We start from the raw sequence: 22,205 nt of genomic DNA, 5'->3' as shown, positions 1-22,205 counted from the left end.
TGCGGCTGCTCCCGCCAGACCTGCGAGCGCCTCACACACTGTCTGCCCCGTGAGTCACCAGGGCTGGCCTTGACCGTGTCACGCCACCGCCTCACAACAGCTTGTCAATGTTCCGGCTCCCAGTCACGGCCCCGGCCGCCCCCGCGCCACGGCACACGAGCCCTGTGTTCTGATCGAGGGGCACCCTCCTTGGGGCCGGCTTCTCGGCCGCGGGCTAAGTCGCGCTCCAGCAACAAACCCTCTGCAATGCCAGCATTTTCAACAAGGGGTGTTTCTCATTTGTGCTACAGGCTGGCGGTGGGGCAGGCTTTCCATCTCTGTGGTTCCTCAGGGGCCACCCGTGCTGACGAAGCAGAGGACATCAGGAACATTCCAGACACCTTGCCAGAGATGAGCGAGAGCTGAGGAGGGGCTCGCACGGGCCCCTCCCACCATGTGCAGGGAAGGGGGGTGGCAAGTGGCAGTAGTGACCCCCGCAGGGCTGAGGGCCGAACGCTGGGAAACAGCTGCATTTTCGGGACAGAGAAGGGAGCAGCCGAGCAGGTAGGAGAGCGGTGTCGAAGGAGCCAGGGGCATGACGCCCAGAAGGGGGACAGCAGGGGCCTCGAGCAGCGGCTCTCTCGTGGCCAGGAGAGCTGACAGCCAAGGGAGGAAGGAGGGAGGCCGCGGGCTTGCATGCGGTGCCCCATGTGCCGGGAGCCTCTCTGGCCCTAGGGTCCCTCAAGCCACGTCCTGTGCAGTCCAGCCCGCCCCAGGAGTGGTCCCCACTCTCTCAGGGACTCACTGGGGCTAGGTCCCTCCCCTAAGGCCGGGTGCCTGGGGCAGAACTTCAGGTCTAAAGATAAGGCTTGGCCCGGCCCCCCCGGGAGAGGGTCAGCACGCGCCAGACCAAACTTACACCCGAGGGAACAGCAAGCAGATGGTCAGAGGACGACGTCACAACACGAAGGAAAGCCTCGGCCATGGGGGGGGGGTGCTGAAACATGCCACAAAGCAGGGGTCAGCACTTGCAGGACACTGGGACACAGAAGGAACCAGGCAGAGGTTTAGAAACTGATTTAAGGAGCCATCACTAACATAAAAAATGACCCCCCCCCAAAAAAAAAGAACACTTGGTAGAAAGGTCACAATGCAGAGAGGATTCATGGGCTGGAATACGGGACAAAGAATGTTCTAGAGTTAGCAAAGGAGTCTAAAGAGTAAGTACACAGGAAATGTGAAGTGGCAGAATTTCCTCAAGACCAGGTGGTCACGGAGAGACAGATAAAGCCACACACCATTCACATGAATCGAGGTGCCCTCACTCTGCCCTCGGCTCGCCCTTCCTTCCACAGCTGGGCCCCCGGACCCCAGCCTCCCCTCTGCTCCCCACCACTCTTCCCCATCAGCCCTCCTGGCCCCGGCTCCCGCGTACCTCCCACACCCAGCACAGACTGTCCTTCTGCCGAGAGAAATCTAATGTCAGCTGTCAGCCGTGCCCCGCCCCTCCCCCCCACTTTCTTGGTACACCGCCACCTGCCCAGAGCCTGGGAGAGCAGAGGCCCCAGATCAGGGCACTGGAGTCAAGAGAGATGATCTACGCTGTGCTCATGACAACACGAGACGCATGACCCTTAGAACCCCTCCAGAGAAAGAGTTAGGGGGAAAATTCCTATTAGGAGCTCGTATTATTTTTATTTTAAAAAAATATTAACCTACACCACCACCGAAAAGAAGCCATTCCTCTGTCACAGTGAGCAAAGTGAACTTTGCTCAGGTCCACCTGGCTTGGGCACTGGCGGTGTCCTCCCCACAGCGGTGCTCACCTGGCCCACCACCTCCTCCCTTTGAAGCTCAGGCTCCTTGTCCTAATATGGGACAGGGAAACCTGCCTTTGGGATGGGTGTTCAAATGAGTTCGACCCTTCGAGCCCTTACGGGTGGATGCAAACACGGCAGAAATGGCCCTATTCCAGCCCTGCCTGGGAATTCCTTCAGCTCGAAACGTCCAGCCGGGGAACGGGAGAGCCAAGCTTCTAGGACCCAACTCCCACTCCATCCCAAATGATTCCAGAGAAGCAGTCCGTGTTCTCACTGACCACCCCCCACGGCCCAGGACGGTGGCCCTCACTGACCATTCCCTGCCCCCGCCCTCCCCCCCACCTCCCCGGCCAAGGCCAGCCATACACTTGGCATTCTTTCTCACTTAATCGTCACGATCACCCTGGGTCCTCTATACCACGGGGTTTGTGGTTGACACAGACGCCAAAAGCAGCCAGGAGAGTCCTTGCGCAGGTGGCTTTAGAGTGGTCCAGGCTCTGGGCCCCTGGGCTGCGGCTCCAGACACCTCCTGGACCTGCTGGGGTGGCCACCCGGGTTCCTGCCATCCCTGTGTTCTGACGGCAGATTTAGCTCTGGGATGGGCACGGTGGAGGCTGCGCCTGCAGGCTGCGGGCCTGGCTAAGCTGGGGGGCTTTGCACCTGTACCCTCCCCTCATTTGGAGACTCCCAGAGAGAAGGCCTTGCCCAGAGGAACAGGTACCCTGTTGCCCACAGGACCAGAACATTGGGCCCCTCTCTGGCCTCTGGGGGTGAGACCCAGGGCCTGCATGGTTTTGTGGGCCAGAGACTGCTCTGTGATTCAGACCTGGCCACGTGACAGAGAGAACGCCTGCCCCTAGTCCGAGTCAAGGCATGTCCCTGAACAAAGGCTGTTCTTTTGTGAGGAGTCCCGTGAGCTTCCTAAACTGACGGGGCACAAAGCCAGTCCTTCTTCCAATTCCGCAGGGCCCCCGGGCTGCCTCACTTGGCACCCCCATCCTGCAGCACCTTCCCTCTTTCTGATTCACGTGACTAGTCACCAAGCACCTTCAAAGAAACTAAATCTCGTTCTCCTTCGCTGGTTCAAAACCTAGGCCCCTGGGCTCACTCTCCCGCCCTGGCCTCAAAGACCTTCCGAACCCACCGCACAGTGCGTGATCCCTTCAAGTGAGAGCCCTGGGCTGCCCCCCTCACCACCCTCCCCAGGCTCCCACACCACTCATCTGGTCCCTGCACAGGTCACCCTCCCAGCCCATCCCTCAGGACCTATGGGGGCCTTAACACGTGTGCACAGCTTCTCCGATGCTCTCTCCCTGAGTGTGGGCTGCACTGGGGGGACTTGCTCCCAGTGAAGGGAACGTGGCAGAAACGATGGAGGACACCCGAGGCGGGTCATAAAACATCCTGCAGGGAAGCCTGGGTGGCTCAGTCGGTTAAGCGTCTGCCTTCAGCTCAGGTCATGATCCCAGGGTCCTGGGATCGAGCCCCGCATTGGGCTCCCTGCTCGGCAGGGAGTCTGCTTCTCCCTCTCCGGCTGCCGCTCCCCCTGCTTGTGCTCTCTCGCTCGTGTGCTCTCTCTCAAGCAAATAAATAAAATCTTTAGAAAATAAAAAACACCCTGCAGCTTCTGCCTTCCCTTCCCCTCTGATGGCTTGCTCCAGGAGAAACCAGCCACCACGGGGTGAGAACACTCAAGCAGCTTCACGAAGGTCCACATGACAAGGAGCTGCAGTCTCCCGCTCCAGCCAGTCAATCGGCAGCTGATTCAGTTCTGGCCGACACTGTGACTGCCATCCCCTGAGACCCTCAGCCAGAACCACCCACCTGCTGCCACATTCCTAACCCGCAGAAACTATGACATAATAAATATCCTTCTAAGCCTCTAAATTTTGGGGTAACTTGATACACAGCGGTAGACAATGAATACAGATCTCTGCACAATGTCTGTGGTGCTTAAACAAAAGATTCAACTCAAAATTTACTCCAACTGTAAAACTGTATTTACAATCTATGACCAGAAATCCCAAGGTGCACGATCCTAGGACCAACAAGCTCAGGGGCTCGGCGACGCCATCGGGCTCTTCATCTTTCTGCTCTGGAGTCTCCGTGTGCGGGCCTTTGTCTTCTGGCTCGTCCCCCTGCGGTCACAAGCTGACTCAGCAGTTTCCATTACCACACCTTCACACACCAGCAGCCAGGGCTGGCTGCAAGAGAAGGCACCATCACGTGCCCGGGGTAGATTGTGGGAAACGCCCCCACAGCCCCCCAGAGGACCGTTTCCTGTTGCCCTGAGCTGGGGCACATGCTCCTCTCTAAAACTCCTGACCCTGAGCTAGGGAGAGGTCCAGACTCCCCAGCTGACTTCAGTGGCACCAACTAAATCAGGTTCCTGCTGGTGAGGCAGGGACAGCTATGTGCTGGATCCAAATGGCACGAGGCAGTCTGCCAACCCAGGGCTGCGGCCACGGCCCAGCTGTTGCTGCCTGTCCCTTCACCTGGGGCACCTCCACTCTGCCCTCTCCTACTCTGGGTGACGTCTGGGCAGGACACTAGTTTCTAATCTCTGTGTCCCCATGAGAATGCAGGGTTACTGCCTACTGAACAGGGAAGAGATGTGGGGGTTCAGAAGAGACAACCCCCAGCCCCAGCTGTGAAGTCAGAGAACATCCCTTGAAAAACAACAGGGAGTCATCCGGGCACAAGTGTGAGCAAAGTCACGGAGCACAAAACCTCGAGTAGTGATAACCTGGGGGGCTTGAGGGGAGCAGGCAGGGTTCGGAATCCATAGAACCCGTTAACACCCACAGGCTCGGGAAAGGAAATGGTCAGATGTGTGTCGTACATGTCCGCAGGAAGCTGCCTGCTCTCCAGACTCTGGAAGCCTGGGTGAGTGGCACAGATCCTCGGCTGGCCTCAGTTCTGCTGCTAAGCACCCCAGTGTGCTACCTGGGGAGAACAGTCCAGCAGCCCAGGCCAGGTAGGAAGCTTGTCACTTACTCCCTCAGGACCCCGACGTGAAGCAGAGCCCAGGCCTTTCCGGATTCCCTTCAGCTACAGTGCAGCCGCCAGCTTCCCAAGGAGTCATCAGCATCTTCCGGGAGAGCTACCGACACAGGAATGCCACGACGTCCTAGCACCGCAGAGACCGCCGCTGAGATACCTAGTTGTTGTCCAGAAGCTCGGCAGTGTCCTAGGCCCCCAAACAGCCTGGTGGGTGGGGCTCACACAGTGGGACACCCTCAGAGGGAGGAGCTGCAGCCGTCACAGGAACCTGGGGCAGGGACTCCAGGACCGGTTCTCTCTCCTGGCAGGAGGGACTTGTCGGATCCATCGCAGAAGGGCTTGGATCGGACTACCCTTCCTATCCGGGGGCTGCGTAAAAACAGCCAGGAACGCAAGAGCTGAGTAATCCTAGCAGTGGCGGAGAGCTGCCACGAGAAGGGTTGAGGCCCCTTCTCCTCTCCTGCCCGACCCTCCGTGAAGGCTCCGGTCCCGCTGAAGCGGGCTTCGGGGGGCGGCAGGCAGACAACAAGCCTCCGGCTGACTGTCTTCCGTGCTCCCCAGGAGTGGAGAAGTACCGGTTCCTGCAGCAAGGGTGAATACTTAGGCAGGTCCCGAAATCCCTGTCATCGCCTGCCCGCAGCTGTAAGCGCACTTCCAGCAGGTCACTCACTGTCCAGCCCACCAGGACCACATGCCCGGTCATCTGCTGCAGCCTCGTCCCCTGCCCCGCTAAGGACCCAGCGCGTCTGATCCCAAGTGGTCTCGAGACGACGTCCCAGGCCCGGCAGGCCCTCCCCGCGGCCGGCTCCTGCCGGGAGCCCAGCCCTAGGCCACCGCAGCGGCTCGTAGCCGCCGCCGCCGCCGCCGCCGCCGCCGCCGCGCGCCGGGAGGAGCGGCGCTTTCTGGGAGGCGGCGCTGCATGCTGGGACCTGTAGTCCGCGGCCCGACCTCGGCCGACGAGGCCTCTCAGGTCCCTTCAGCCCCAAGAGCCCGCGAGGCCAAGCGGCCCCGACGCCCCGGCCCAAGCTGCACCGGCACGAGGATACGATGCCCGTCGGAGGGCCGGGGATCAGTCGCTGAAGGGTCAGGTCCCCAGACCCCGCCCCGGAAAGAGAAGAGAAGCCGGGGCGACGGCGCGGCCTCGCGAGAGCAGAGCTCGGGAGCCACGCCCCCTGAGGGGGACGCGGACGGCCTCAGCTCGAGTGCGATTGGGCCGCTGCGTCACGTGGCCCGGCGGTTACCGCGGCGACCGAGCGGGCGCGCGCGGGACCTGCGGTGAACTCGCCTTCCTTCCGGGGCCGCGCTCGGCGCCGGGGACGCGGGCAGCCCATGGGAGCCCGGGCAGCCCAGGATGCGGGCGCCGGTCAGGGAGCTCTTCCGGGACGCCGACTTCCCCGCCTCGGACTCCTCGCTGTTCTCCAGCTTCTCCACGCCACTGGCCCAGTTCCGCGAAGACATCACATGGAGGCGGCCCCAGGTGGGGCTGTTGGCGCGGGTCTCGAACCTCGGGTCGGGCCCCGAACCTCGGCTAGGCGCCCCGCGCGCTGCCTCCGGCGGGGTGCCGCTGCAGCCCTCGGGAGCGGGGGGTCCCTCGGGAGGGAGCCACCGCGGAGCTCCTGGCCCGCGCCCTCGAGAGCTCGGTTCCGAAGGCGGTTCGGGGCAGGGCGAGACGTCCGGTCCAGCAGACGCCAGCCCTGCCCCTCTTCTGCCCCGACGGGCGTCTATCCGGACTGAGCTTCTGGACTGCATGGCCCTCCTGGCCACAGGCGGTCCTGCTCTGTTTCTTGTGTTTGCCGGGATCGGCCGTGCTCATGATCTTCTGGAAGGGCAAAGCTGTTTGGACTCCGTGCGCCTGCATTTTCACATGTGAACGCTTGAAGGCGGCAATTTAAAGGGACGCTCTGGCCTAGTGCTATGTTGGTATCTTTAGAAATGGCTAATCTGCTGAGTAAGACTTCTCAGGAACGGCCCTCCCTTGCTGCAAGTACACAGTCTTAATGGAGACCTCTGCACGGTCACCAGACCTCGGAGCACCCTGGCTCTGGCCACAGAGGTGTTTGGGCAGCACGGAAAGTGCCAGTTTGGCGTGGAAGGAGGCAAGGGCCAAAGCATGAAGTCTTATAGGTCATGCCAGTGGAATTGGAGTTAAAAATGCATTTTAGGCACAGTGGGAGGCCATTAGAGGGTTTTAGCAGAGGAGCAATTTGAGTGGGTTTGTGTTTTAAGAAGCTCACTTTTACTGCTGGCTGGGAAGTGGATTGACAGAGCAGGAATGCAGTGGTCCTAGAGAAAGGTAAAGAGGGTCAGGGTAGTATGGCAACCTTTAGGATGGGCCTTTGGAGTGGATGGATTAGAGAATTAATTTGGAGGGGGATGAATAAGTTTTAGTAACCGATTGGAAGTAGAGGGTGAGGGTAAAGTAAGGATCAAGAACAACTTTGAGATTTTTAGCCTGAGCACCTGGGTAGATGGTGGTCCTGTTTGATGTGCTGGGGGACACTGGGAGGTGGGGGACAGCTAGGGAGGGAAATCTTGTGTGGCGTTTTGCTCTCACAGGTGTGAGCAGAGCTGCCCACGGGCAGGTGCGCATGAGAGTCAGGTGCTCAGGAGGTTCTGGGCTACAGGACCCCGACATCAGGGAACGGGGACCACGACAGGGCCGAGGGCCCCGAACAGTATCTCAGGAGAAAGTGGGTCTGAAGAAGAAGAGAAGGCTTGGAATTGAGCCTTGAGGGACCCTGACATTTCCCAGCGGGTTCAAGCAGGTTCCCTGGCAGGTGGCCTGGAGAAGCAGCAGGTGGCAAGGTGAAAGGACAGCCAGGAACATGTGGAACCATGGGAGCCAAGAGGGGACTGTGGGGGAGTGCAGGGGACAGCCACTGTTCTGATGCTGCCAAGCGTCAGGGAAGACGAGAACAGAGAGAGGCCGTTGGATTTGGCAACATGGAGGTGACTGGCCCAGAGGCTAAAGGGGCCTGTGCTGCGTGAGCAGGAGGAAGGAAGGAAGGAAGGCAGCATTTTCAAGAAGTCTGCCAGAGAAGGGAAGACTCAAGGGGAGGTAATGCAGGGGGGACAATATCTTAGAGAAGATGGGGGTTCTCTCTGCCCTATGCTGCTGGAATTCTCCCTGCAGGGGCGGAGGAGGCGGGGGTCATGGGAAGAACCCTGGCTCTAAAGGCAGGAGAGGGGGTCAGGTGGAGGTTGCTTCTGAGGAAGCTTCTGGCAGGGTCATCAGCTCAGAGGGGCATGGGCAAGGGCAGGAGCGTGGAAGTGTGAAGAGAGGGGGAAAGGGGAAGGTAAGGTATAAAGTAGTCTGGGTTTTGGGAAATTCAGCCAGATTCCAGCAGTATGGAGGATCTGTCTGAGATTTGCTGTTAGGAGTTTAAAGTGATAGCATTTTCTAGGGCAAGTTAGCTGTTTCGAGAAGGGGGATGGTGAGATTCATCTAGAGTTGGGGTTTTGCCACTTTAGGAAGGTGGACAGAGAGAGACAGGGACCCTAGGACCTAAGCTGGACGGAGTGATCTAAAGCCAGGAGGGACGGACAGATCGGGGCTGCAAAAGGCCAGCTGCTTCCCCTCCCCTCTTAGGCAATGTGGGTGACCAGAAAAGCTCCTCCCCGGTACCTGTCACCTAGATCCTGTCTTCATAGTTTTAGAGACTAGGCTTCAGGCATGATGTAACTGGATGATACTCTTTATTTCAGGAAATCTGTGCCACGCCCCGGCTGTTCGCAGATAACCCACAGGAGGGACAGGTGAAGCAAGGGCTGCTGGGAGACTGCTGGTTCCTGTGTGCCTGCGCCGCCCTGCAGAAGAGCCGGCACCTCCTGGACCAGGTACCCGTGGCGGGGCAGGCAGCTCTTCTGCTGACTTCCTGTCTGCTGTGCACAGGAAGGAAGCAGGAAGCAGGGCCGCTGAGCCTCCTGCTCCGTGGGCTCTGCTGTGGTCACCTGGCACAGCTGGCTGGAAGGGAGAGCTCTGCTCTCAGGCTATAGGAGCTCCGAGGCGTGGGCACTGTGTCCCCCTATCCCCAGGGCTCCAGCACGGGGGCTTCCTGCCCTGCTCTGCCCTCCCGAGCCCTGGGTTCTGTGCAGACAGAGCTGTGTGTTTGGGATGCAAAGATGAGCGCACAGCCGCCTAGAGTAGGAAGGGTCGGCGGAGAGGTCCTATGCCGTGGGTTTGCATTAAGTTTCCCTAGCTAGTTGGTTTGTTGTTTTTTTTTTTTAAACAGGTTTTGAATATAAATTGGCAAAGGGTGATTAAAACTGTTTCAGATGCTAGGCAGATAGCACAGGTGTAAAACGCCTGCTCAGAGCGCTTGTCCAGCGTGCACAGCTTCGTTTGGCTCGCTGCTAGATGTCACTGATGAATGCAGCAGCAGTGACAGTGTGACCCATTCCGAGCTACTCCCATGTCCGCAGGCCCCGCTAAGCACACCATAGTTGCTGGCCTTCGTTCTCACAGGCCTTCCTGGCTTTGACCCTCGTTTGCAAACGAGGACACTAAAACCGTTGTTACCATGTTCGTAGCTAGTAAGTGACAGAGCCAGGACCAGACAAGTCTGTGTAGGTGCAAAGCCCACATGTGTCTTTTTCTGGGTCCTAACTCCAAAGCCAGCAGTAAATGCACTGGGTCCAGGTGCTGGCGGAGCTCCTGAGGCACCCCCCCTACCCCTACAGCTGGGGGCTCGTCTGCAGCCAGCTCTGTCAAGAATTGCCTGTAAAAGTCAACGTTTGTTTTGGTTTTGGGTCGAGTGCTTACTTGGGACAGTAGGACATCATGGTTGGCTTTAAGCTTTTGGAGACACTTGGCTCCCTCGGTGTGGTCCTAAAACGTCTTACTAAAAAGGCTCTTAGTTTTCTGTGTGACAATTGGGTTTTGTGCCAACACTGACATCAGCTGTGGAGTAAAGTCAGGCCCCTGGCAGGGCAGCAGGGTACCGTGGAGCAGCTCTGGTGATGGCGTGTGGGAAGCACCATGTGGCTTGTCTCTCATGCTCTCCTTTTGCCTTTCCCTGTGCGTGGTAGGTCTTTCCTCCAGGACAGCCGAGCTGGCATGACCACACGTACCGCGGCTCCTTCACCTGTCGAGTTTGGCAGTTTGGACGCTGGGTGGAGGTGACCATAGATGACCGTCTGCCTTGTCTTGCAGGGAGACTCTGCTTCTCCCGGTGTCAGAGAGAGGATGTGTTCTGGCTTCCCTTACTGGAGAAGGTCTATGCCAAGTACGCGTGCTAGAGGCTGGAGGGGCTGGGCCAGGGTGGGCTGGGGAGTCACAGCTGCCTGAGGCCGCCCCTGGGGAGCACGTCTCCGCTCTCCCTGGGCTGCAGCACCCTCCTCAGTCCCCGGGACCTGGCAACCAGGCCTGCGGTGGGACCGACCTGTCCAGAGACAGAAACTCTGAGACGTGGCCTGTGGCGTGCGTCTTCCCCCAGCGCATTCCCTCTTTCCCCGTCCTTGCTTCAAACTCGGGCCCAAAGGCATCATTCAGCACGGCAAGCCGTGGGAGGGGTGAAGCCACCCAGGTCTCAGTGCTGCTTGAGGCTGTGCCCCTCACCCCGGGTCTGGATGGGCAAACTTCTGTCTTAGAATGCAGCAATAAGCCTGCCGGGAGAGGCCGCATGGATAGGCAGGCCTTTGTACGAAGGGAGTGAGCCGTGCCTGCGGGGATGTCGCTGTGAGCGCCTCCGTTCCGGGGCTAGGGTGGGGTTTGAGCTTGAGAAGTGGAAGAATGGGTGTTCACAGCCTCACGCCCCACGCCCCTCGCCACCGCACGCTTGTGTCCACGCTGGAGGCCGCAGGGTGTTGCTGGGCTGCTGTGCTTTCTGGCCTTTGAGGGTCAGATGACGTCTGTACTTAGGACGAGGCAGGAGTAAAGAGAAACCATTGAAGTGGTGGGTGAGGTGATTTGGGGGTGTTGCAGATGCGGGGATGGAAGAGAGGCAGGGCGCCATGCCCCAGTGCCAGAGGCTCACTCCCTGTGGTTGCCCCCCCAGGGTCTATGGGTCCTATGAGCACCTGTGGGCAGGGCAGGTGGCGGATGCCCTGGTGGACCTCACCGGGGGCCTGGCAGAAAGGTGGAGCCTGCGGGACTTGGCAAGAGCCAGTAGCCAACAGGACAGGCCTGGTGGCTCGGAGCACAGGACTTGCCGACGGCTGCTCAGCCTCAAGGACCGGTGTCTGATAAGCTGCTCGGTGCTCAGCCCCAGAGCAGGTAAGGCGGCAGGCACACGGCAGCGGAACGGGCCTGCGCGCCCGGATGCCCCCACAGCCACACAGGGGCTTGTTCTCGGGGCCCCGTGAGGACTAAGTGGAAAGCAAGACGTCTGTCTTTCAAAGCTGGTGTCTGGTGTGTGAGCTTCCCCTGCCACCTGTCCTTCTCTGGAGGGAAGGTCCTTTTCCCTTGACTTTTTTCTTCTTTCTCCTCGACTTACGAGTAGGGCGAGGCTGGAGCCTCTGCCAGGGCAGCCGCCACCCGGAGACTCGAGAACCTGGTGGTGGCGGCATCTCCGGCCTGGCCGGCAGCCTGGCAAAATCAAACTCAGGTTTTCATTTGAGTGATGTCCACGCTCGTTACAGGAAGTTTCTTGAAAGGAAGAAACCCCACACGCAGAACTATTTTTCTGTGGCCCTCGGGGCTTTTCCGCAAACAGGTGTGTGTGCCGCACATGACATTGCACTTTCTCGGGCGCCAAGCACACCGACCACTGCTGTCTCATTCCGTCAGTGAAGCCGCCATGTTTTCTTACTCTTTCCCTGAATGCCGGGCAATTTCGCACATTACAGATGGCATTACTGAACATTTTCATGTTTGACAGTGTTCACATTTAGGATGATTTTCATAATGGGGTTTTTGGCCCAAGAACCCAGACACCGAGGTAAACGGGTGCGTGTGGACAGCGAGCGCTGCCGACCTGGGTGAGGGTCGGGGCCGCCCCCACGCTGGGGAGGTGAGGGAAGCCCGCAGACAGCCATGCAGACCGTGCGGGACATGGTGTCCGAGCTCTACCTGAGAGTGGGGCAGGGCTCATCCTTAGCGCTCCAGGCTTCGCTGACACCCCCAGGAGGAGGGGGTGCTGCTGGTGCGCAGCTGGATCCCACAGAGGTGTCAGCGCAGACACCCAGAGTGGTGGCTACAACGCCATTCTAAATAAAGCTTTTAAAGGCATTCCAGAAGTTTCTCCTCCTCTCTGGACCGCCCCCACCCCCCCACCCCCCCCACCCCCGCTTCCGCAGATGGGGCTCCAGGCACCATCTGGCTCCTCCCTTTCCGCATGGTTTGACCCAGGGCTCTGGGGGCTCTGGCAAGCGGGGTTGTTTGCTCTCTGGGGCCTCCAGTCTCCCCCCCCCAGCAGTGTTTGGTCCCACGGCCCCCGGCCGTGCGTGCCCCACCCCCACCCCGCGCCGGCTGGCCTTGCCTGGAGGGGACTGCTCTTCCTGCCTGTCCCAGACCTGCTGCTGACAACGCTTATAGCCGCACATTTGAGAACCGGCCCAGCACCAGGCACCCTGCGCTGCCATATCGGCCGGCCGGCTGTCCTCACTCATCCACCCAGGCGGGGACCAAGGTGCCGAGAAGGGAAGGACCTGCCAGGCCCTTGGCAGCCGACCACAGTCCGCACCCAGGTCCTTTGCCGTGGCTGTGCACTGGCTAAGGCCACTTCTGAGCTCACTTGTCCACAGTGGTCAGGAAGGGAGCCCCGGTGGTCTGTGGGGATCTGGGTGTTGCTGTGGCCACAGTCGGGTGGGCTAGAGCATCCCACGGGGAGGGAGACAGACCTGTGCGTCCGCCTGGTTTGGGGACTTCCTGCCTGCAACCAAGCTGTTCCTCACCAGGTGCCAGGGAGCTGGGGGAGTTCCATGCCTTCATTGTGTCAGATCTGCGAGAGCTCCAGGGGCGGGCTGGCCAGAGCATCCTGCTGCTGTGCATTCAGAATCCCTGGGGCCGGCGTTGCTGGCAGGGGCCCTGGAGAGAGGGGTGAGTATGGGTGAGGGCCAGGGCTGTGCTGCTGTCATCGAGGGGAGAGGGCTGGGGCCTCGCATGGCAGCAGAGAGCCATCACAGACGTGCGCGTGCCCGTTTGTAGCTGGTCAGCGCAGTGCGCGGTTGGTCTCCCGCAAGGCCCCCTTGGCACCTGCTTGTGGTCCCCCGGGTCCTGTGTTTGGCCCCAGACAGCCCCAGGAGGCTGGTTTAGTGCTTGGTGCTGGGACCGAGGCCGCCCTAGGCCCTGGGCTCCTTCCTTGAGGGTGCCCATGGAACGGTGGATGCCCGGTCAGGCTGCAGGTGACAGGGACATGTGGGATGCCCGAGTCACAGTGCTCAGCTCAGCTTTAAGGCCTTTACTGACACCAGGGACCAGGATTGAATGAGGGCCCTGGGTCCACTCCCCTCGGCCGACTGCAGTTGGTCAGCAGATCCGACCTTTGCTCCTGAGTGCAGGAGGCTAGCGGCAGCTCGGTGTGAGATCGGGCACATCCTTCATTGGCCCGCTCATGGGCACAGCCCTCGGCAGACATGTCCGGAGGCAGGAGCCTCAGGGAAGGAGAGAGGGGATTGCCCCGAGGAAGGGCCGGTGCGGAGCCAGTCTGAGCAGGGCCGGCAAGAAGCTGGCAGGGCACAGGGCTCCCCAGTCAGTGCTGTCAGCTCTGGGGTGAGGGGCCGCCACTGAAGTGAGCTGCCTTCCAGGGGCGAAGGGTGGAGCCGGGTGGACCCAGCCGATGAGTCTGAGTTGCTGTCCCAGCTGCAGGAAGGAGAGTTCTGGGTGGAGGAGGAAGAGTTCCTCCAGGAGTTTGACGAGGTCACCGTTGGCTTCCCGATCACGGAGGCCGGCCACCTGCAGAGCCTCTACTCAGGTAAGGGGGAGGCCTGCACCCAAGGGGAGGCCACCATCACCTGGGGTAGGCCCTTGGGGGGCGACAAGCCACACGGCTCTGCCCTCTGAGGTCAGGGCTGAGCGGCCACCGTGTCCCCTTAGGGGCTCCTGGGCATGACCCTCGCCCCAGGCCCTCTTCTACTTCTGTGTGTGGAGAGATGACTTCATCCCCTGCTGTCCCAGGCGGCCTCAGGTGGCGGGAGACCACGGGGCCCCCTCCTGTAGGGTGCCATAGCCGGTGTGGGTGAGAGTGGCAGGGCAGCCCGCGTGGGAGCCCTTTCCTGAAGCTGCTGTTGCTGGCTCTCCCCTAGGAAAGGCGCTGTGCCACACTCAGGAGCTGCCTGGGGCCTGGGTCAAGGGGCAGTCGGCAGGAGGCTGTCGGAACAACAGCGGCTTTCCCAGCAACCCCAAGTTCTGGCTGCGGGTCTCAGAACCGAGCGAGGTGTTTGCCGCTGTCCTGCAGAGACCCAGGGTGTGCGCCGCGGGCCAGGCAGGCCGGGCTCGGGCTCCGGTGGGGGACAGGCTTGCCTCGAGGAGCCCGGCCAGCTTCCTGGGTGAGGACTACCAGGCTGTGGGCCTGCATATCTGGAAGGTAACTCTGCCCTGGGCCCAGCTCCCTGCTCAGGGTCTGGGGTTGCTGGGACACGAGCGACTGCCAGGAGCCTCACCGGCCTCACCCTCCGGGGTCGCACGCCCGCTGGAGCTCCCACAGCCCCAGCTCTGCCCGGCCGGCGTCGTCGGACAAAGGGAGATGAAGCAAAAGCAGCCCTTGGCCGACTGGCAGGAGGGAGGGGGCACGGCCCTGTCTAGACCCGTCTGCTCTCCCCTAGAGCAGGAGGACTCGGACCCCGGGGTCGAGTGAGAGCCTTGGGTTGGGGGCACTTCGAGCTGGCCCCCGCCGTGCTGGGGAGGGACCCACAGGTCTGGGTGCTCTCTTTCGTTAAGTCGTTTGAGAGGCCCTTCTGCTGGGTGAAAGCGGTGGGGCCGGTCTCCGGACGGTGGCACACGGTCCTCCTCTGTGTAGGTGGAGAAGCGGCGGGTCAGCCTGCCCAGGGTCCTGTCCACGCCCCCCGTGGCTGGCACCGTGTGCCACGCCTATGACCGGGAGGTCCACCTCCGCTGCGAACTCACACCAGGGTACTACCTGGCCGTGCCCAGCACCTTCCTGAAGGACGTGCCGGCGCAGTTTCTGCTGCGGGTCTTCTCTAGCGGGAGAGTCTCCCTCAGGTGAGAGGAGCAAGGAGGGGCTCTAGGCTGTTCTCCCCCGAGGGCCCGGCTGAGGAAAGGGGAGCGTGGCCCCGGGCAGCGTCCTGGAGATTTGCGTGTGTTCGCGGCCCACAGCGCAGGCCCGGAGCGTGCTACCAGCCGCCCTCCTGTGTGTCTCTCCCGGGCAGTGCCATCAAGTCGGCGGCTGGGAGCCCTGCCCCTGGGGAGGCCCTGCCCGCGGGCGAGTGGGAGACCGTGCAGCTGCGGGGCTCCTGGAGAACCGGCCAGACAGCAGGGGGCAGTAGGAACTTTGCCTCCTACCCCAGCAACCCCTGCTTCCCCCTGTCGGTCCCTGAGGGCCCAGGCCCCCGCTGCGTCCGTGTCACCCTGCGTCAACACTGCCAGGACACCCAGTGCCACCCCATCGGCTTCCACGTCTTCCAGGCAAGCTCCTCCTGCGCTGGGGGTGCCGGGGGGAGGTCCTCAGAGACTCTGTGTCCCCACGGGTGGCCGGGCATGACCGAGGCCTGGACTCGGTCATGTGGGCACAGCCGGCTGGCTGGTCCCATGCAAGGTACATGTCTCGGTTTCCTGAAGTCAGTAATTCAGTGGGGTCCTGGGTCAGCTCACACGGCCTCTTGGCCACTCCCCCAGCTCAGAACGATGGTGTCATGAGGTCAGTTCTGCTCCCCAGAACTGTGCCTCCCGCCCAGGAGACCGGATGGCGTGCCCCGCCAGGAACTGCCCCAAAGCCACGCAGCCCTGCCCTTCCCCATGCCCCACGCCCTGGGGCCGCTCCTCTGGAGAGCGGGCGTACCCTGGGGGCCAGGAGGAGGCCCTGGCCCGGGCTCGCCGGCCAGAGCGGGAAAGGGAGGGAGGGAACCACATAAGACAGTGTGGGGCCCTGGTGGACAGATGCCACTGAATGCAGTGCTCAGATGATTCTCAGGTCAGAAAGCTGTCCTGGGTGGAGAGGAGTGGGTGTTGAGGCCCAGGTGGGGCCTGTACGTCATAAACGCCACCCCAAATCTCATTTCTCCACCTCAGCCTGCTCTCGTTGTGCCGTGCTGCAGGTGGGACACCTTAGCAGACCTGTGGTTGGGGGAAGCGGGACAGGCACACTGCCAGAGGTCAGAGGTCGCAGGCCCAGATGCCATGGTAATGAAGTGGCTCCCAGCCCACATATATGCTCCTCCTGGGGGCCCCACTTCTAGATGGGCTTGATGGACTGGTGGGTGCCCGAGGAGGGCATGGCCACCCACGGTGGGTGCGCTCAGCCTGGGCTGCAGATGACGGGAGGGAAGGGCAGGCAGGTCTCTGAGAAGCTTCTGTACCCTTGGGAGGACAGAGCCTCTGCGCTCCCCAAGAGTGGAGGGCTCGTTCTGGAGTCTTGCTCTGCCCGGGCTGCCAGCTGGGGCACCAGGAGCTCTGATAAAAATGCCAGCACCAGGAGCCAATCAGGTGACTCGGGACAGAGCCCTGGGCAGTGGTGATGGTGGAGGTCCCCCAGGCAAGGGCTGCCCGCCTAACAAGGGCCGTGGGGCCTCGGTGAGCAGTGAGCCCAGCTTGGCAGGCTTGGCAGGTCTTCCTCCCTGGAAAAGGGCAGGTGTGTGACGTGGGAGGTCCAGGCGGATGGCCCCAGGCTCTTCCTGACCCCAGACATCCCAGCCCCCGAAAGGGAGGACAGTCCCGAACTGAGGGAGGAGAGCAGCTCTTGGTGGCCGTGGCGGCCCAGTGGACAGGCCTCCCCTGTCTGAGCCCGTGCGTCCCCCAGGTTCCAGGGGCCGGGGGGAGCCAGGCTGCGCCCGGCCTGCTGCTCCAGGAGCCTGTGCTGAGCTGCGTGCCGCATCGCTACGCCCAGGAAGTGAGCCGGCTCTGCCGCCTGCCGGCGGGGGCCTACCAGGTCGTGCCCTCCACCTACCTGCCAGACACGGAGGGGGCCTTCACGGTGACCATCGCCACCAGGATAGACAGGTGGGGCCCCAGGGCTGGGGGGTCCTCAGTGTACGGTGTGCACCTCCCTGCCGTCGCCGCAGCTCCGACCCGCCCCGGCGGAACAGCCGGGGAGCACGTCAGCTTGCAGGGGCCAGGCGGGAGAACGCGGCCGTTCCTCGAGCTGGGGGCCAGCGGGCTACCCTGTTTTCTCTCCTGCAGGCGCTCCATTCACAGCCAGGAGAGGCTGGGGCAGCTCCTTCAGGAGGTAGGTGTGGGGCTTGGGTCAGGGCCCGGCCCCGTACTCTGCCTGGGGGCCACATTCCCGCAGGCTCCTCCCAGAGGCTGCGCTGGAGGCCAGGCTGTGCCCTGGGACACAGGCACCCTTGTCTCTTGCCAGGAGGGCCGGGAGGCTGAGGCCGCAGTCACACCCCGGCCGTGTGGCCAGGTGCATGAGGGGGGCGGGCCCCCGCCGCCACCCAGCCCTCGCCGTCTTTCCTCCTGTAGGCCTCCTTCATGGCAGTTAGGAAAACCTAACTGGGTGACCCCCCGTGTCAGCTCTGGCGACTTAAGGTTCCAAGGGGCTCCCTCACCCGGTGCCACCAGCCTCAGCACCGCGGCGACCGCGCATGCTCGCGGGTCCAGGCGAAGACCCCCCGCCCCGTGGGGCAAGTAGCCCGGGGCACAGCAGGTGCCACGGGAAGGGCAGGGGAGACCGCACACAGGGCGTCTCTGTTCCACGCGGCTGGAGCTGCAGAGCTTCCCGGCGACCCTGCACAGCATCTGCGCCTGGCCCCAGAGAGAGGCCCTACAGCAGACGAGAGCATAGTATGACAAATCTTGTTTAGAACTATTTATGTGCAACGTTTTTAGGAAGTAACTTTATAAATAAACGTTGAGTACTGAACAGTTTACAGACGAGTCATCTCGGGTAGCGGGTGGCCCGGTCTGCTGTCACTGAGGAGAAGGGGAAGGCCCGGGCCCTGCCTCCCCTGGGGCCCTCCGCCCAGCCGCTCCTGCACTGGGGATGGCTGCGGCCCCCGGGACGGGCCCGGCTGGCCTGTGAGGCGGGTGCAGCGGGTGCTGAGAGGTTTGGAGGGCCGGGGAGGGCTGTGCGCGCGCCCTGGTACAGGAGCAGAAGGAAGGGCCTTACCCCTGCTGGCTGCCCGGAGAGACCCCGAGGAGCTGCCAGCTGCAGCTGTTTGCTCCTGAGGTGGGAGGAGGCATCCCTTCAGGCCCCTGGGCCCCTAACCAGTTGGACGCAGTAGGCCCTGATCTCAGGCCTCTCGCCCACCACCTCCCACTTCGACTTGCCAGCGCCCTGTTGTCACCGTCACCCAGGGTGTCCAGCTAACGCGCCACCCTTCCAAAGGAGGGCAGGGGACCGCTCCTGAGAGAACTGCTGCTCACTGCCCCACCCCCCTTCGCATATGGGCAGGACACCTCTAGAAGGCAGGGGCTGGCCTTTCCGTGGCAGAGGGGCGGGATCAGAAGCTGGTACCGCTGCGTTAGTGGCCCTCGCTGCGACCCTGTGACTGGTTCTCTGGGGTCGAGTGAGGACAGAGGAGGGCCCCCAGGATCTGCAGCCTCTTCGATGGGAAGGCATCCTGGAGGAGGCAGCCAGCCACCAGCTAAGCTGGGCTTCTGGGCCCGGCCACGGCCGTGGGGTGCAAGCGGTGGCCCCTGTGCCGGAAGAGGTGGAGAGTGTGCCCCAGCACGTGCGCCGTCCTGGCCAGCAGCTCCTGGTCCAGGCCAGCCTTGTCCTTCCTTCACATGGCTCCTTCACCTGACCTTGCCCCCAGGGCATCCTCAGCGGCCTCCTGGCCCAGTGATCTCCAGAAGTAGCTTGCGTTCTCTGGGCTTCGGTGTCCTTGCGGAAAACGTGTCCGGGCTCTGGCCACGCTCGGTGTGTCCTGTGTCTGGGCTCTGGCTCTCTGCTTTGCCCTGGAGTCCTTGGCCTGGCTCGGCCTGCAGAGTGGGTACCAGCTCAGCTCGCCCTGCTGAGGAAGGGAATGATGGAATGTGGACCTGTGCCCCCACCACCCCTCAGTGAGACACAACCCCCCTGCCCCAGGCATCAGAGACCTCCAGGTTCCGCCTCTCTTCTCATGTCTGGCATTGTCCCCCACCCCCAGCCCCATGCAGGATGCAGCAGCTGAGCTGGGGCTACAGACCACAGAGCCCCACAGGCTCAGGGCCGGCCCACAGCTGCCTCACCCCTCTGCCCTGTTGACTGGTATGGACTGGAGCCCCCCCGCCGGCCCCGGCCTGCAGCTCCAGGGACCCCAGCAGGCGCAGCTGGCCACACCGAGGGAGCCCCAGCAGCCAGGCCCCAGTGGAGTCCCGATTCTGTGCACCTGCCAATGGGGGACTGTGTAGCGTGAAGGGCCTACCCCCTGTGTCTGGTGGCCCCAGCTGACCCAGAAGGGCGGGTCTGGGTGTGTGCAGCTGAGAACACCTTTTCAGCCTTCCCGGCAGACCGTTGCCCCACATCCTCTGTTCGGGTTTCCTTCTCCTTATCACTTCCTGCTTCAGGCAGGCAAGCTGTGCCCTCCCCATGGGAGCCATGTCCCGCCCAGTCATGGGCCTGGGTCTGCTCTCATTGGCCTCGCCTGCCCCCTCCCCCAGGCCTGGGTCAGCCTTGGGGGCGTCAGGCGTTCTGGGGTGAGTATCAACATCCTGGTGCCCTGGGTGCAATAGTCAGGGAGGGGGCCTGGCCGGGCAGTGCTTCCCGGGTGAGAGGCAGGATGGAGCTGGGTGAGCCGGGCCCAGGCCAGCCAGGCTGGGGCAAGGTTCTCAGATGCTCCAGGCCCCTTCCTCTCTGTCTCTCTGTGTCTCCATTAATGGTCATTTCTTTCTTGCTTAGTGTCCCATGTCTGCGTCATTTGGTCTTACTAGATTTTTTTCCTCCTCTAATATTTAACAGATGGAAGCTAGATTTGCTGCCTTTTGAAATGAACAAAAGAGTCATTTTTTTCCTGGGGACACTTTGGTGTCTTGGGGACCCCAACACAAAGCCTTGGACATGGCCGCTCCGTCAAAGAGATGCTATTTGCTGGTTTTGAGGATGAGCTTTAGGGGGCAGGTCGGGCCTTCCAGCCCCCAGGAGTACTCAGCTCTGCGGCTCGGGCCCAGTCCCTGCCTGGGTGACCTGAGCTGCAGGGCTCTGGCTGGTCCTCTGATTCCCAGCAAGTGCCAACTGTGTCAGCACAGACAGTGGTCACGCGTCTGGCCTGGGAGCCTACTCACTCGGGCCCTGGGGAACACAGGGCATGGAGGTTTAGTCACCAGGCTTGTGCACGGTTGCCTAAAGTACCCCCCATCCCATGCCTGCCCTCCTCCCACAGACAGGACCAGGGCTCAGGCTTTGCCCATCCTCAGCTGCCTGTCTCTTCACAAATCACCCAGGAGGAGAGGCTGATAGACAAGGAGACCGCCCTGCCTTGGGCTGGGCTGGCTGCTCTGTCAAGGGTCAGTCCTGGTCCCCTATGTGTTCGTGGGGCCTGGACAAGTGTGATGTTGGGGCACCAGGATGTGTGTGTGTGTGTGTGTGTGTGTGTGTGTGTGTGTGTGTGTGTGTGAGATCCGATTGATGTGCTCTCATCCCTCATCCACCAAACCCCAATGAGAAGACCCATCAGCATCAACATCCCTCTCTACCCTGCTCCCCCTGTTCCTTCATTCTGAAGCCCCTCTGAGCATGTGTGGGGTGCTATGGATGTGGCCAAGAGGCCCAGCACCCCTGCCTTTGAGGCATGCACAATCCATTAGGGATGACTATCTGCACACAGGTCATGTGGATACTCCTGATGGTGAGGGATAGATGACACATGGGGGTGGTCTTTGACCAGCCTGGGGCCAGCAGTGCAGGGCAGGCGCTGACAGAGGAGCTGGGTACCCGCAGGGAATGGAAAGAAGCTCTCTGTGCCTACGGTATGGGGAGTAGGCTCAGAAAATGTGGCAGGAGCTGAGGCTGGAAAGGTAGGTAAGGGCCTTGAGGTCTATTTAAGGAGCTTGGGTCTTATGTCTTGGGTGGTAGGAGCCACTGCACAGTTTTAAGCAGGGTCTGATGTGTGTATATTTGACATCACTCTCTCTGGTCGAAATCTCTGGATGGGGAGGGCACCAAGCAGAAGGCTGTTGCAGACATTAAGGGAGAGATGATGGTGTCCTGGCCAGACGGAAGGTGGTAGAGGCAGAGAGAAGAGGTCAGTGTTGAGGTAGAATTAGGAGGCAAAACCAATGGAACATGATGTTTGGTGCATTATTAATTAAATCGATCACATAAATCAACATGAGGAAAATTGATCCCTTCCAATCCATGAACATGGTATACCTGTCCATTTTTTGAGGTCATCTTTAATTTCACTCAGCAATATTTTGTAGCTTTGAGCATAGATATTTTACACTTTCTCTTAACTACTTTGTTTTTTGACACTTGCAAATGATACTGTATTTTGGGTTTCATTTTTCCAGTTTATTGCTAGTATATAGGAATACATTTTTTGTATATTAATTTTGTGTCCTATAACCTTGCTAATTCACTTATTAGTTCATAGTTTTGGGTTTTTTTTTTTTTGTAAATTCCTTAGGATTTTCTACATACACAATTATGTCATATGTGAAAACAGAAAGTTCTGCTTTTTTCTTACCTGAATGCATTTTTTCTTGCCTTATTTCTGCTGGCAAGGACCTCCAATACCATTTTGAATAAAAGTGGTGAGAGTCACTTTCCTTGTTCCTGATCACGGTGGGAAAGCATTCAGTCTTTTACCATTAGGTGTGATTTTTTTTTGTAGGTGCCCTTTGTCAGACTGAGGCAATTTTCTTCTATTCCTAATTTGCTGAGAGTTTCTATCATAAACAGATGTTGAATTTTATCAAATGATTTTTTTTGCATTTATTGAGAGGATTATATAAATACTCCCCTTTATTTTATTAATGTAGTCAGTTATATTGGCTGACACTGTAATGTTAAAATAAACCTTACATTCCTGGGATACTTGTTCGTGATGTATTATTTGTTTTATATGTTGCTGGATTCAGTTGGTTAATATTTTATTAAAGATTTTTGTATCTGTGTTCATGCATGATTTGATCTTTATTTTTCTTTTCTTGTAATATCTTTGTCCAGTTTTGGAATGAGGGTAAAGCTTGCCTTTGAAAATGAGTTGATAAGTGTTCTCCTTCTTTATTTTCTGAAAGTATTTAAGATTGATATTATTTTATTCTTAAATGTTTGATAGAATTCATCTGGGTCATGAGTTTTCTTTGTGGAAAGGTTTTAAATTATGAATTCAGCAACTTTAATAGATATAGACTATTCAAATTTTATTTCTTGTACGAATTTTGGCAAGTTCTGACTTGTAAGAAATTTGTGCATTTCAACTGAG

General features: G+C 59.9%; 1 protein-coding gene and 1 long non-coding RNA gene across 5 annotated transcripts; one reads left to right on the top strand and one right to left on the bottom strand.

The window, feature by feature from the left end:
- Positions 1–6,074: 6,074 nt before the first annotated feature.
- CAPN10 (calpain 10) lies at positions 6,075–17,724 on the top strand. Of its 4 annotated transcripts, XM_028105086.2 has the most exons (12): positions 6,075–6,279; positions 8,508–8,639; positions 9,831–10,027; positions 10,799–11,016; positions 12,639–12,780; positions 13,488–13,654; positions 13,986–14,266; positions 14,699–14,901; positions 15,069–15,324; positions 16,655–16,854; positions 17,035–17,080; positions 17,320–17,439. In XM_028105086.2, exons 1-12 carry the CDS (start codon positions 6,154–6,156, stop codon positions 17,347–17,349), a joined length of 1,998 nt encoding a protein of 665 aa, XP_027960887.1. In that variant the 5' UTR covers positions 6,075–6,153; the 3' UTR covers positions 17,350–17,439. The 4 variants fall into 4 exon arrangements, with proteins under 4 accessions (XP_027960887.1, XP_027960884.1, XP_027960885.2 ...); XM_028105083.2 differs by having other exon boundaries at positions 17,035–17,724; XM_028105084.2 differs by having other exon boundaries at positions 16,655–17,080.
- LOC114210765 (uncharacterized) lies at positions 17,666–19,197 on the bottom strand. The gene is made up of 2 exons (XR_003609579.2): positions 18,898–19,197; positions 17,666–18,812 (listed from the first exon to the last, which is right to left on the bottom strand). It is a non-coding gene; the product is annotated as an uncharacterized LOC114210765 (long non-coding RNA).
- Between the last annotated feature and the right edge of the window lie 3,008 nt (positions 19,198–22,205).

This window comes from Eumetopias jubatus, unplaced genomic scaffold (assembly GCF_037043125.1).
Source record: "Eumetopias jubatus isolate StellerSeaLion01/CBP00866 unplaced genomic scaffold, mEumJub1_p1.0 scaffold_3, whole genome shotgun sequence".
Lineage (NCBI taxonomy): Eukaryota > Metazoa > Chordata > Mammalia > Carnivora > Otariidae > Eumetopias > Eumetopias jubatus.
The sequence above is the reverse complement of the archived record's forward strand: the minus strand, read 5'-3'. Positions and strand labels throughout refer to the sequence as shown.